Source organism: Dendropsophus ebraccatus, chromosome 5 (genome assembly GCF_027789765.1).
Source record: "Dendropsophus ebraccatus isolate aDenEbr1 chromosome 5, aDenEbr1.pat, whole genome shotgun sequence".
NCBI classification, from domain to species: Eukaryota; Metazoa; Chordata; class Amphibia; order Anura; family Hylidae; genus Dendropsophus; species Dendropsophus ebraccatus.
In genome coordinates, this window is record NC_091458.1 from 129238983 (window position 1) to 129252101 (window position 13119).

The window sequence follows — 13119 nt, forward strand, 5'->3', positions numbered from 1 at the left end:
TACTTGGAAAATGAAAGGTGGAATCTGATTGGTTGCTAGGGGCAACTGAGCCAGTTTCACTTTACACCATATTTGATAAATCTCCCACAAATGTGTTATGTTCACACAGTGTATTTTGTAAGGCAAGGACAACTGTTGTTGGCGATTGAAACAACGTCCGTTGTTGTCTTAAAAAATGCACTGCATTACACTGTATGGGAAGAACGGCCATTGTTCACACACTGTATTGAACAACAGCCGTTGTTCTCCCACAGCTGCACAAATAATTAACATGTCAATAACTTGCGGCTGCTAATGCAGGGTCAACGGTCGTTGCTCCCGCTTTGTTCACACAATGTATGGCCGTTCTGACGGTCGTACATTGTATAGACTTCAATGGTTAATTGGAGCGCAGGCACACCTAAATGTGCGCACAATCCAAATAAAGTAAAATTATGTACCTGCGGCTGATATGGTAATATTAGGAAATAATTAACATGTCAATTACATGCAGCTGCTAAGGCAGGAACAACGGCCGTTGTTCCCGCTTTGTTCACACAATGTGTGGCTATTTTGACGGTCGTACATTGTATGGACTTCAATTAGAGCGCAGGTACACCCAAATGTGCCCATAATCCAACTAAAATAAAATGATGTAACTGCGGCCGATATGGTAATATTGGCAGCAGGAACATGTCAAACAGCGACCGTTGTTTTTACATAGTTTTACTTAGTGTGAACATAGCCTAAGAGTGACCAGATAAGCAAGAGATTATTTTCAGGAAAGGGTCGCCTATGTAGCAATTTTTAGGGAAACTCATCTACTCATTTCTGTTATATTTGGCCATGGCTGGTTGTATCAACCAAAGAGTAGGCCATAAAGACATATAATAAACTTATGTTACCTAACATAATAATAGTAATAAACTATATATCTCCTATTATATTTTGTAATAGGTGGACAGAGGTAAACCATATGGTGAGACTTCTTAAGGAGGGTCCGTCAGAACCCCAGGCAGGTTGTAAGGGTGGTACATCTGTATAATTAAAATTTAATCCCCAAATAATTAACCCTAAGTGATGGGTTAAAATTAGGGATGGTCCGAACCTGGTTCGGACGGGGTTCGGACGAACCCGAATGCTCGTCATTGGATTCCCGCTGTCTGCCCGCTCCGTGCAGCGGGCGGATCCAGCGGGAGGAACGCCTGGAAAACTGGCATACAGCCATAGCCATAGGCTGTATCCCAGTTTTCCAGGCGGTCCTCCCGCTGTATCCGCCCGATGCACGGAGCGGGCAGACAGCAGGAATCCGATGCCGAGTGTTCGGGTTCAGCCGAACCCGAACCTCGGCGGGTTCGGACTATCCCTAGTTAAAATAAAACACATGGTCAAGCTCAAGGTTCACCGCGGCTAATGGGAAACATTCATATCCTTAAACTGAGAATCATTTTGGAGTCTCATTTTCTGATCTGATTAGTTGAAGAAGGATTAGTGGGAAAGTATAAGTAGTTAAAGAAACAGATAGAAGTAATAACAATAGGGACAGAGTAAAGCCTGTAGGACTAGAATAGAAGGACACTTCATCTTTCCAATACCTTTCTACTCCAGGGGGTCAAATGGCAACATTCAGTGGGGGAGGGCGGACGGGTTCTGTTAAACTAAGAACATAAAATGTGGGAAACATTAAAAACATGCATAGATGGTAAAAAATAAATAAATGATAAAGCACATAATAAAAAAATTCTTACAACTGAAAAGTAAAAAAGCATGCATAAAATGAACAAAATAAAGTGATCATAAATCAAATGATGTGTAATTAATTGTAGAAAGCTTTAAGCTAAATATTCAGTAAATACTTTAGCATATCTAAACTCGGTGGCTTTCAGTCATGCACACTGTAGGTTATATTGATATGTGTCAAACATATAGGTAGAGTTTCTTCTTGGTAGAGTAGTTAAACCTATTTACAGAGGTTATCCAGCATCATTCCCCCCTATTTTCTTTTGCTGCAGGTTGTTTTCAAAATAAAATGTACCTATACTCACCTAACCTGATCCCCTGCCACTTCTCGTCCATGGTGCCTTGATGTTTCCTACCAGTGGCTGAGGTTGGTAAGCACTCTAGCCAGCAATTGGCTTCAGAGGCATTTTCTGTATGTCCAAGAGAAAACCAGAAAGTGCCGAGCAGCAGGAACAGTGGGACATCGGGTGAGGTGAGTATGTTTTTTTTTTTTTTTTTTTAGGGTTCGTTCACACCTACAGGATCCGCAGCAGATTTGATGGTGCAGATTTGATGCTGTGTTCAGTTATTTCAATGAAATCTGCTGCGGATCCGCAGCAGAAAATACCCTGCGGATCCGGTAAGTATGAACGTACCCTTAAAGGGTATTTCTGGGCATTTCCACAAGATAGGCACCCCTGCCAAACAGCAGTCAGCTCCACTAATATATAGCAGAGCTTATTGCTTTATTGTCTTCAAACAAAACTGATAACACTGGCCTAGATTTACTATTGCAAATGCACCAGACTGATGGCAGAATTTGGACCAACATTTTCTTACATGGCTTGTGTCACATTTATTATGAGACAAGAGGTACAATAAAAAGGGTGTGGCCTCCGTAAAGGGGTGTGGAATTGGTTCAAAGGGTCAAGGTTCTGATTTAAAGTAAGGCAATTAATAGCTGGTGTAATAGACTGGATAGTCTTCAGATGCACTAGATTTATCAATCAGCCTGATACACTTTGATGAATGTCTAAGAATTAGGGTGGGTTCACACTACAGAATTCTCGTGGATAATATCCTTGGAATTCCGCTATCTGTCCACACGCATGGCTGCGCGCCTTTCCGCCGGCTCTATAGACACCATTCTATGGGCCGGCGTATTCCGCTATCCGCCAAAAGAAGTAACATGTCACTTCTTTCCGCGGATAGCGGAATACGTCGGCCCATAGAATGGTGTCTATGGAGCCGGCGGAAAGGCGCGCAACCGTGCGCGCGGACAGCCGACGGAATTCTGCGGATATTATCCGCGAGAATTCCTCAGTATGAACCCACCCTTAGACAGTTTAAGTAAATATGGGCGATTGTGTTAAAGGGGTAGTTCACCCCAATTTTTTTTTCTTTCAAATCAACTGGTCAACAGAGATCTGTAATTTACCTCTATTAAAAAATCATCAAGTCTTCCAGTACTTCCAGTGCATGTCCTGCAGGAAGTATTCTTTCCAGTCTGACACAGTGCTCAGAGCTGTAGCAAATCCCTATCCAAAACCTCTCCTGTTGTCCAGACTGCAAAGAATACACCACTTCCTGCAGGACATACAGCGGGCGGGAGATGATAAGTACTGGAAGACTGGAGATTTTTTAATAGAAGTAAATTGCAAATCTCTGTCACTTTCTGGCACTGGTTGATTTGAAAGAAATGGTGAGTTACCCCTTTAAGACAAATGCAGAGCCTAACACAGAGCAGTACATGACATGTAGATTCAAAGAACAAGGAAGGAATTTCGGCAGCTTACAGCTCCTCCAATAGACATAATACAGTGTATCAATTTTACCTGGAGTGTTCCTCTAAATATAGCATTGAAATATGAAATTGTTTCTTATTGTTACATCATTATTGTTAGGAAGCGGTATTCACTTAGACATATCCACAGGATATACCATCAATGTCTGATAGATGCAAGTTCCACCTGTCTGGCCCACACTTATCTGAAGAACGGGGCTCTCCTAACCCACCTGGTGAGCTGGCTGTGGACCACTATATACAGTATGAATGGTAAGGCTGATGCATATATGCATCAATATCCACTTACTTCTATGGGATTTACAGAAATGCCAATGTAAGCATGTTTGTCTGTTTCTATAATGCCTATACAAGTAGATGGATAGACTTGTGCACATATTCTGTGCCTGTCTGTGGGTCAGAAGACCCCCAAATTTCTTCACATAGGTGTGGGTCCCAGAGGTAGGACATTCCAATGTCTTCTATGTTTGTTAATAAACCAATTTCTCTATATATTTTGCCCCTATAATGTCAGCTTCCCAGAAGTTCCATACAGCCAAGTGACCCAGACCAATGTTATTATGTTCCCGATCTGTAAACTATCATGAGCATGACACGAGACACCTTACCGGTACAAGATGTCTTTCTTTTATTTCACGTCTCTTTATAGTATGAGCTGCCGGATATGAAGGAAATGGAGGTGCAGCAAAAACGGAGCCCGTGAATCGCTTTTCTCTGTTTTCTGCTCGGGCCCGCTGCTCTGTTATGGAAAAAGAAAAAAATAGGAGTTAGTATGAAAAATCTTCAGAGAATGTATTTCCCAATAAGATAATAGAAAGACAAGCTGAAGCTGAAATATAACTATGGCCTATTGACTACATTATTACTTCTGCTTGATGTTGCTCCTGATGTCCACAAGATGGCAGTCACGCATTCTTATTGATGGCTTGCCAGCTGTAGTTACAATGCGAAATCTATAAATCACTTTATTAGTTAACACCAGTAGCGTAATTTGGTGGGGGCAGAGGGGGCGGTCGCTCCCGGGCCCACACAGGCAGGGGGCCCACTGATGATTTCACCAGTTAATGCTGTCCGCAAAAGCTATTGCTTATGCAGACAGACTTAACAAATGTCTATTGGCTGTAGGTGGCCCCTGGCCAGCAACCAGAGCTCCTGGGGGGCCCACACGGCTACCGAATGTTGTGCCTCATTCGAAGAGAACATAGGGTTAAATGAGGCACAGTGATTAAAAAGGCTCTCCACCCTACCAATCACTGTTGTGGCCACAAGAGGCTGTTCCCTCCCTTAGAGCTGTGGGACCTCAGTGATGTCAGTTGTGTGCTTACAGAGCAGGGAGAGAGTTGACATCAGAAGACTACAGTACTGCAACTGCACAGCAGGTAAGTATGGCTTTTTTTCCTTAATTATAGAGGAGGAGACCTATGTGGGTGGGTGGGGCTAACTCCTGGAAAGGATGTTACCTATGGGGGTTGTGGTATGGGATGTGCTGGCTAATTGAAAAGAGGGTACCTAATTTTGAGGTACATTTGGTGGTGGTGGTGGGGTGTCTAACCACCAGGAGGATTACCAGGGAGATTACCGCTGGGGAAGGGGGTGGCTGCATGAGGAATAGATACTAGGGGGATTACCTACATGAGATGGTGCTGGAGGGGATGCCTACATGGAGAATAATACCTTCTATATGAAGGCACAGAGGGCCCTAACTACTACTATATGGTAACTGAGGGAAATAATAACTATATTGGGCCACAGAAGGTCTAACTACCATATGGATGCACAGAGAAGCTGAATTTCACATGAAGGTACAGAGGGGCCTGACTACTATATGGGGGTGCACAGGGAGGCTCTGTCTGCTACATGGAGGTAAAGGGGGGATAATCTAATATGTTAGGGTATAAATGGTGGCCTTTTTACTATATGAGAACATAGAGGGAACTACAGTATATGAGGGCTAAAACTGCGTCTAAATACTACATGAGGGCATAAAGTGGGTAACAGTGTAGAGCAATACACATAGGGATGGTGCCTTGTTGAGATGCCTAGAATGTTTGTCTGGCAGAGACGAGGCATCGCCAGGAGAAGTCTGCATGATGGTCGAGCCAGACAGAGGAAAAAGGAAAAGCAAACCACCTAACAAACACATCATTACATTTCATGCGGAGAATACGCCCCCAGTGCTTTGTCTATTCAAGCCTAATGGGAATTGTAATTTTTAAAAATCTGGAAGGCGGTGAGTTTGACCCCCCTGGTATTAGTCATTATGGTGCGATGGTGGTGTTAAGGTATTACTCGTAAAATTGTCTTATGTTAACAATATATATATATATATATATATATATATATATATATATATATATATATATATATATATATATATATATATATATATATATATATATATATGTAATATTATTTTTTTACACATCCTAAAATTTGCTGCAGTCTTTAACTGTTGTGTGTGCCCCATGCCAGGCCCATCAACAATGGTTAATAATCTATAGTAAATAGATATCATACAGTAATTATACCATTTAGTTATGTTGCAGTAGTCTGGCTTTTTTGTATATAGGTTATTTAGTATAGTTGCCTTAGACTTCATGGGACTATTTATTATTACCTTGCATTTGTACTATACATTTACACTATTGGTACTGCGGGTTCACCCTTCAGGTGTTGCCTCTTTGGTCACTGACCATCAGCTATGGTGTAGTCCTCATGCTGCCCAATAGAAATTAGACAGATAGATATGAGATAAAGAGATAGAAGAATGGATGGATGGATGGAAGGATGGCTAATTAGGAAACAAACACAGCGCCATAGCTGCCCCTATGTTGTGTGTGGTACTACAACTTGGTTCCATTCTCTTTTAGTGGAACTGATCTGCACTACCACATCCAAGCTTTGGAGGTGAGTGGCGCTGTTTCTGGAGAAAGACAGCTATGTTTTTGTAATGCTGGATAACCCCTTTAATTTGTACATGGTTATATATGTGACATGTAGAAAGTCTTTCCCACTGTTCTCAGTCCCTGTTCACTATAAATAATGTAGTAGAAAATACCCTTTATTATTCGGAAAGCATCGTCATCTACTGAGGTTCCCTATGGGTAACATAATCTGTTGGGGGCCCACTGAGACTCGCTCGCCCCCCCTAGGCTGAACCCCTAGCTACGCCCCTGGTTAACACTGAATGTCTTTCACTTTTTAGGGTGCGTTCAGCGTACAGGATCTGCAGCAGATTTTATGCTGTGTTCAGTTATTCAGTTGATATCTGCGCCATCAAATCTGCGTATCCTGTACGTGTGAACACACCCTTAAAGGGGTTGTCCAGCGAAAAAAAAATTCTTTCAAATCAACTGGTGTCAGAAAGTTATATAGATTTGTAATTAATTCCTATTAAAAAATCTCAAGTCTTCCCATACTTATCAGCTGCTGTATGTTCAGCAGGAAATGTTTGATTTTCTGTCTCACACAGTGCTCTCTGCTGACATCTCTGGTCGAGACAGGAACTGTCCAGAGCAGGAGAGGTTTACTATGGGGATTCATAGAAAACAGAGACAGAGTTCCTGCCTCGGCCAGAGATGTCAGCAGAGAGCACTGTCAGACTGAAAATAAATCAACATTTCCTACAGGACATACAGCAGCTAATAAGTATGGGAAGATTTGAGATTTTTTAATAGAAGTAAATAAATAATCTAAATAACTTTCTGATATCAGTTGATTTGAAAGAAAAATAATTTAGTGGACAACCCCTTTAAAGTAACAAACAACCAAACAAACAAGAAATTATTATTTTTTTTTTAACGATATTTTATTAGTAAACAAGAAATTATTGTAAGAAAATGTAAATGAAGTAATGAATGTAATCTAAAGCAGCATAATACATTCTATAATAAAACTACTATGCTTTTTCATTTGTCTATAAGGATACCAATATCAATAGAGGCCGCATGAAACAAGGCTGGCACAGTCTGGGCTTAGTGAATGGCTGCAGAAGGGTGTAGGGTTCTGTTGTCTGCTAAAGGGTGCTCCAGCGAAAAAATGTGTTCTTTCAACTGGTTTCATAAAGTTATATAGATTTGGAATTTACTTCTATTTAAAAATCTCAACTCTTCCCATACTTATCAGCTGCTGTATGTCCTGCAGGAATTTTTTTTTCTCCCAGTCTGACACAGTGCTCTCTGCTGACATCTCTGGCCAAGACAAGAACTGTCCAGAGCAGAAAAGGTTTTCTATGGGGTTTCGCAGCTGCTCTGGACAGTTCCTGACTCGGACAGAGGTGGCAGCAGAGAGCACTGTGTCAGACTGGAAAGAAAAAACCACTGCCTGAAAATACAGCCACTTATAAGTATGGGAAGACTTGAGATTTTTAAATAGAAGTAAATGACAAATCTATATAACTTTCTGAAACCAGTTGATTTGAACAAAGAAAGATTTTTGCTGGATAATAATACCTTAAGTAACGTATGAAAGTAATAGGGTCAAGCTTTTCCAGCTCTATAAAAATGTTAATATTGGAAGGACCCTTTAAACAGAATGGATACGGTTAATCTGTTATATAGATGAATGATATTAACATGTCCATCAGTATTAGCTGTATACAAAATATCTAAAGCCGGTAGATCGTATGACACTGTTACACCTGGGAAGAAACAGGACTCTTGGCAGAAAAAGGATTAACTGCAGGGGTAGGTGTGAATGGTGTGATCTTCCTGCTGTAGCTTGTTTGCACTTCACCAGTAGCTTATTGTATCTCTAGATTTTGTCCTGCTCATATACTGCTCTTACGTGTGAAAGATGAGCAGGTGCCCCGTGGGTACGTCTGTTCTTAAGAAATCTACACATATTAAATAGCGGCCATATTTACTGGACCACTGTGATGTAATGGCAAATAATAATATACGAATATATATTATGAACGTTATAAAATAATGGCCATTCAATAAAAACGGATGTCATTTTAGATGGTGTGTGAACATAGCCGTAAGGTTTGTAAATATGTATAGTGTAATTCTATATGTATGGTGGCCCATGGTTAGCTTTGTTGCCTTGTAACACTGGATTCAGTGTCGGACTGGCCCACCGGAGGACTGGAGAATCCTCCGGTGGGCCCCCAGCTCAGAACCGGCAGTAACACTGACTGGCATGTAATTTCTCACTGGTTCTTTATTGGTGGGCCCCTGGGATCATTTCCTTTTTTGGGCCCCAGGTACCTCAATCCAACACTGACTGGATTCCTTGGGGACAAAAACCAATGTGTGCAGCACTGCGGAATATGTTGGCAATATCACAGTCATTGCATGTCCTGCAGGCAGGAGGAAACATGGCCGACTGAGATGCATTAGGAAGAGCGATTAGACACATGATAAGGACCCTTAGTCTGTAATAAAAAAAAAAAAAAGAACTGCAAACCACTAAATATACAAACTAAAAACCAACATCAAACATAGGAATTGATGGGCAATCAGAAAAATTTGTTTTGTAGAAATACATGTTTCTTTAAAATCAACTGGTGTTAGAAAGTTATACAGATTTGTAATTTACTTAAAATATCTATCATTTCAGTGTTTATCAGCTGCTGTATGTCCTGAAGGAAGTGGTATATTCTTTCTAGTGCTCTCTGCTGCCACCTCTGTATTTGACAGGAACTGTTCAGAGCAGTAGAGGTTTTCTGTTGGGATTTCCTCCTGTCACGGACAGAGGTGGCAGCAGAGAGCACTGTGTCAGACTGGAAAGAATACATCACTTTCTGCAGGACATACAGCAGCTGATAAGTACTGGAAGATTTTTAAATTGAAGTAATTTACAAATCTATATAACTCTACCCATTTGAATAGAATGGATGCCATGCAGGATGTTCTCATCATATTATCCGACATCTCTACAAGTACTTACTGTTCTCTTTTTATGAAATATGTCAGTTTAATTTTTTTTTTTTATTATTTCTCAGAAATTGCTGTACAGATATCTAATTTTTTCCCTTCTAGCCTTGATTTATGGCTGTATGATGGACAGGAGAATAGTCTGGTGGGAGATTTACAGTGTCAAAAGGACAGTGCACCTTCTGGATGACTTCTCTGAGAGCAGGAGGAGGAGGAGGACGCCTCTGCTACATAAAGCTTTTAGTGCAGCTATAACCCAGGCAGGGAAGCCACCAATTTATGATCTAATTACTCGTACAGGCCGGTGGAGACTTCACAGTGGATCCCGCATTACCTGACACTATGACACGGTCAAAGAAAATCTCTAAAATACTGCATCTATTGTTTTTTCCTCCTTATGCTACCAGTGCTGTGTATGGAAGACCTTTGCTTTTGACCTTTATATAAACCTGTGCTTTTTTCAAAGGAAATTATCCAGCAAAAATCTTTTTTCTTTCAAATCAGCTGGTTTCAGAAAGTTATGAACATTTGTGATTTACTTCTGTTTAAAAATCTCAAGTCTTCCAGTACTTATCAGCTGCTGTATGTCCTGCAGGAAGTGGTGTGTTCTGTCCAGTCTGACACAGTGCTCACTGCTGACACCTCTGTCTGTCCGAGATAGAAGCTGTCCAGAGCAGCAGCAAATCCCCATAGAAAACCCTCTCCTGCTCTCCAGACTGGAAAGAATACACCGCTTCCTGCAGAACATACAGCAGATGAGACAGGAACTGTACAGAGCAGGAGAGGTTTTCTATAGGGATTTGCTGCTGCTCTGGACAGTTTCTGTGTCAGACAGAGGTGGCAGCAGAGAGCACTGTGTCAGACTGGAAAGGAAACACAATCTCCTGCAGGACATGCAGCAGCTGATAAGTAGGGGAAGACTTGAGATTTTTCATGAGAAGTAAATTACAAATCTATATAACTTTTTGAAACCAGTTGATTTGAAAGAGAAAGATTTTCGCTGGAGTACCCCTTTAATGTTTCTCTGGATATTGTCAGTTTTAGTAAATAGATGGATCCTCCAGGAACTCTTCATTCTAGAGCGGCTTTCCTTTATAGTTCTCTATGTTGTTCCTCTATTATCGCTCCTGAAAATTTGTTAGCCAATTGAGGAAAGGCCATTTTCACTGCATCCCTAGCACTGACAGTATCAGAGTTTGTAGGGACCTACCCATTTGACAAGGGCAATAATAACACTGCTGGTAATTTATGTAAAAATTTCCAGGAGGAATAACAGAGTAAGGCTGGGTTCACACTACGTTTTTGCAATCCGTTTTTCTTCATTTGTTTTTTGCAAAAAATGGATGAAAAAAAACGGATGCATTTGTGTGCATCCGTTTTGATCTGTTTTTCCATTGACTTCCATTGTAAAAAAGACGGATCAAAACGGATCAGTTTTTTTTAACGGACAAAAATAATGTCCGCTACGTTTGTGTATGTTAAAAAAAGGATCCGTTTTGATCCTTTTTTTTTATAATGGAAGTCAATGGAAAAACGGATCAAAACGGATGCACACAAATGCATCCATTTTTTTCATTCATTTTTTGCAAAAAAAGGATGAAAAAAAAAACGGATTGCAAAAACGTAGTGTGAACCCAGCCGTAGGCCTTTTAGCAATCTGTTTTTTTTTCATCATTTTTGCAAAAAATGGAAGAAAAAAAACAAAACAAGGGATCCATTTGTATGCATCCGTTGTGATCCGTTTTTCCATTGACTTCGTTTTTTCCATTTAGGCTATGTTCACACTACATAAGTTTCCAGCCGTAGCGGCCGGAGATTTACGTAGTTTGCGTACAATGGAAAGTATACGATGTACGGCTGCACAGTTCACACTACGTAAGAACTTACGCCAGGATCGTACACGGCGCCATAAAAAATGAACCAGACCATTGTTTGAGGACGAAAATGCCGTAACTTACGCCCATAGCGTAACATGCGGTCCCGTACGTAGTGGTGATTTCTTCATTTTTGCACTTTTCTTTGCCGATCCAAAAGGTTCCGTGGGGTGTCCGGGGCTAGGCGAAGATATCCAAGTAAAAGACCGCTGTCAGATCACTACGTAGGGCGTTCGGGAAGCGTAAGTAGACTACGGGCAAAAGTTCGCGGTCCGTACGTAGCCGGCCGCAACTTACGTAAATTCCCGGCCGGAGTTTAACACATATATGTCCGGCCGCGAAAATATGCGGCCGGACATATACGTGGTGTGAACATAGCCTAAAAAAGGATCAAAATTTATCAGTTTTTGTTAAAACGTACACAAAATCATAGTCAACCTCAGTTTTTTGTCTGAAAAAAAGGATCTTTTTTTAGTTTTTTTTTTTCTATAAAAGGCAATGGAAAAACTAATCTAAACAGATGCACACAAATGCAAAAAAACTGATGAAAAAACGGATTGCAAAAACGCAGTGTGAACCCAGTTTTTCCAGTGACTTCTATTATTAAAAAAAAAAAAAAAAAAAAAAAAAAGATCAAAAAGCATCACGTACACAACATGGTCAGCTATACTTTTGTGTACATTAAAAAAACGAATGCGTTTTGCTACTTTTTTTTTATAATGGAAGTCAATGGAAAAACAGATGAAAATGGACGCACATCCATGCATCCATTTTTCCATTCTTTTTTTGCAAAAACATATGGAAAAAAAAACGGATGAAAAAAATGTAAACCCAGCCCAGGTCTCATTCACACGTCCACAAAAAGTGTCTCCGCATTTGTGTTTCGCCAAAAAATAGGCCATGTTGTAGCGCGAACCGCAATTGAAGCACATTTTCCCCACAATTGAAGCACATTTTCCCATAGAAATCCACGATCGTGCCTCCACGATCCGCAAATCATCTGCAAACCGTCCACAAAAAGTGCTGAACACAACACAACTAGTTGATAACATTGTACAATTTCTGGGTATCAGCAAAAAAAAAAAAAAACACGGACGCTACGGATGCGCACTACAGATGGTTTTTAGCAGGTTGCGGACGCCAAAACGTGGACACAAATTTCGGACAATGCAGGTTCTTACTACTTAGATCTAACATAAAAACAACAGTAGCTCACCCCTCCTGAGGGCACGCAGGCTTTGCTTGGCATGGCGATGTAACTCCTCCACACAGGAGGGTCTAGTGGTGGGCAAGAAAATGTTCCTCTGCTGATGCCAGGAGGTCTTGTAATAAACATTGAGCTTGCTCTCTGCATCCAGGTTTGAGACCGCTGTGAAGAAAAGAATGGAATGTCAATATTGAGGACTAATTTAGGACATTTGGAGTATCGTAGTATCGTATACAATTTAGGAAGTACTTTATATTATTCACATGTCTGTAATATTACATTTATGAATTCACATGAACCTCTCATATATACCTATGGGTCATGCAAATTAGTGGCATCTTTCATACCTAGACTCTAAAGATGAGCGAACCGGGCCAAGATTTGGGTTTGTATGAACCCAAACCATTGGCACTTGACTCCTGTTGTCTTCCCGTTCCGTGGGAAAGGTGGAGAGAGCCCAACTCTTGCCTGGAAAACAGGGATGACCTTGGCTGTATCCCTGTTTTCCAGGTGGGACTCGGGCTCTCTCCACCTTCCCCATGGAACAGGAAGACAACAGGAGTGAAATGACAATGGTTCGGGTTCGTACCTCGTCCCGCTTTGCTCAACTGTACTAGACTCTTATGTTGAATAAATGTATACTACAGCATGTATCAC

At 41.0% G+C, this 13119-nt stretch overlaps 1 protein-coding gene across 1 annotated transcript in view; it reads right to left on the reverse strand.

Moving 5' to 3' along the window:
* The window catches only part of NHS (NHS actin remodeling regulator), a 169265-nt gene that overhangs the window by 15876 nt on the left and 140270 nt on the right, over nucleotides 1-13119 (reverse strand). Inside the window, exons 2-4 of the mRNA XM_069971240.1 lie at nucleotides 12472-12624; nucleotides 4111-4241; nucleotides 1575-1637 (exon numbers count right to left, since the gene is read on the reverse strand). Coding sequence (XP_069827341.1) covers nucleotides 1575-1637; nucleotides 4111-4241; nucleotides 12472-12624 — 347 coding nt within the window. The remainder of the gene's footprint in view (nucleotides 1-1574; nucleotides 1638-4110; nucleotides 4242-12471; nucleotides 12625-13119) is intronic.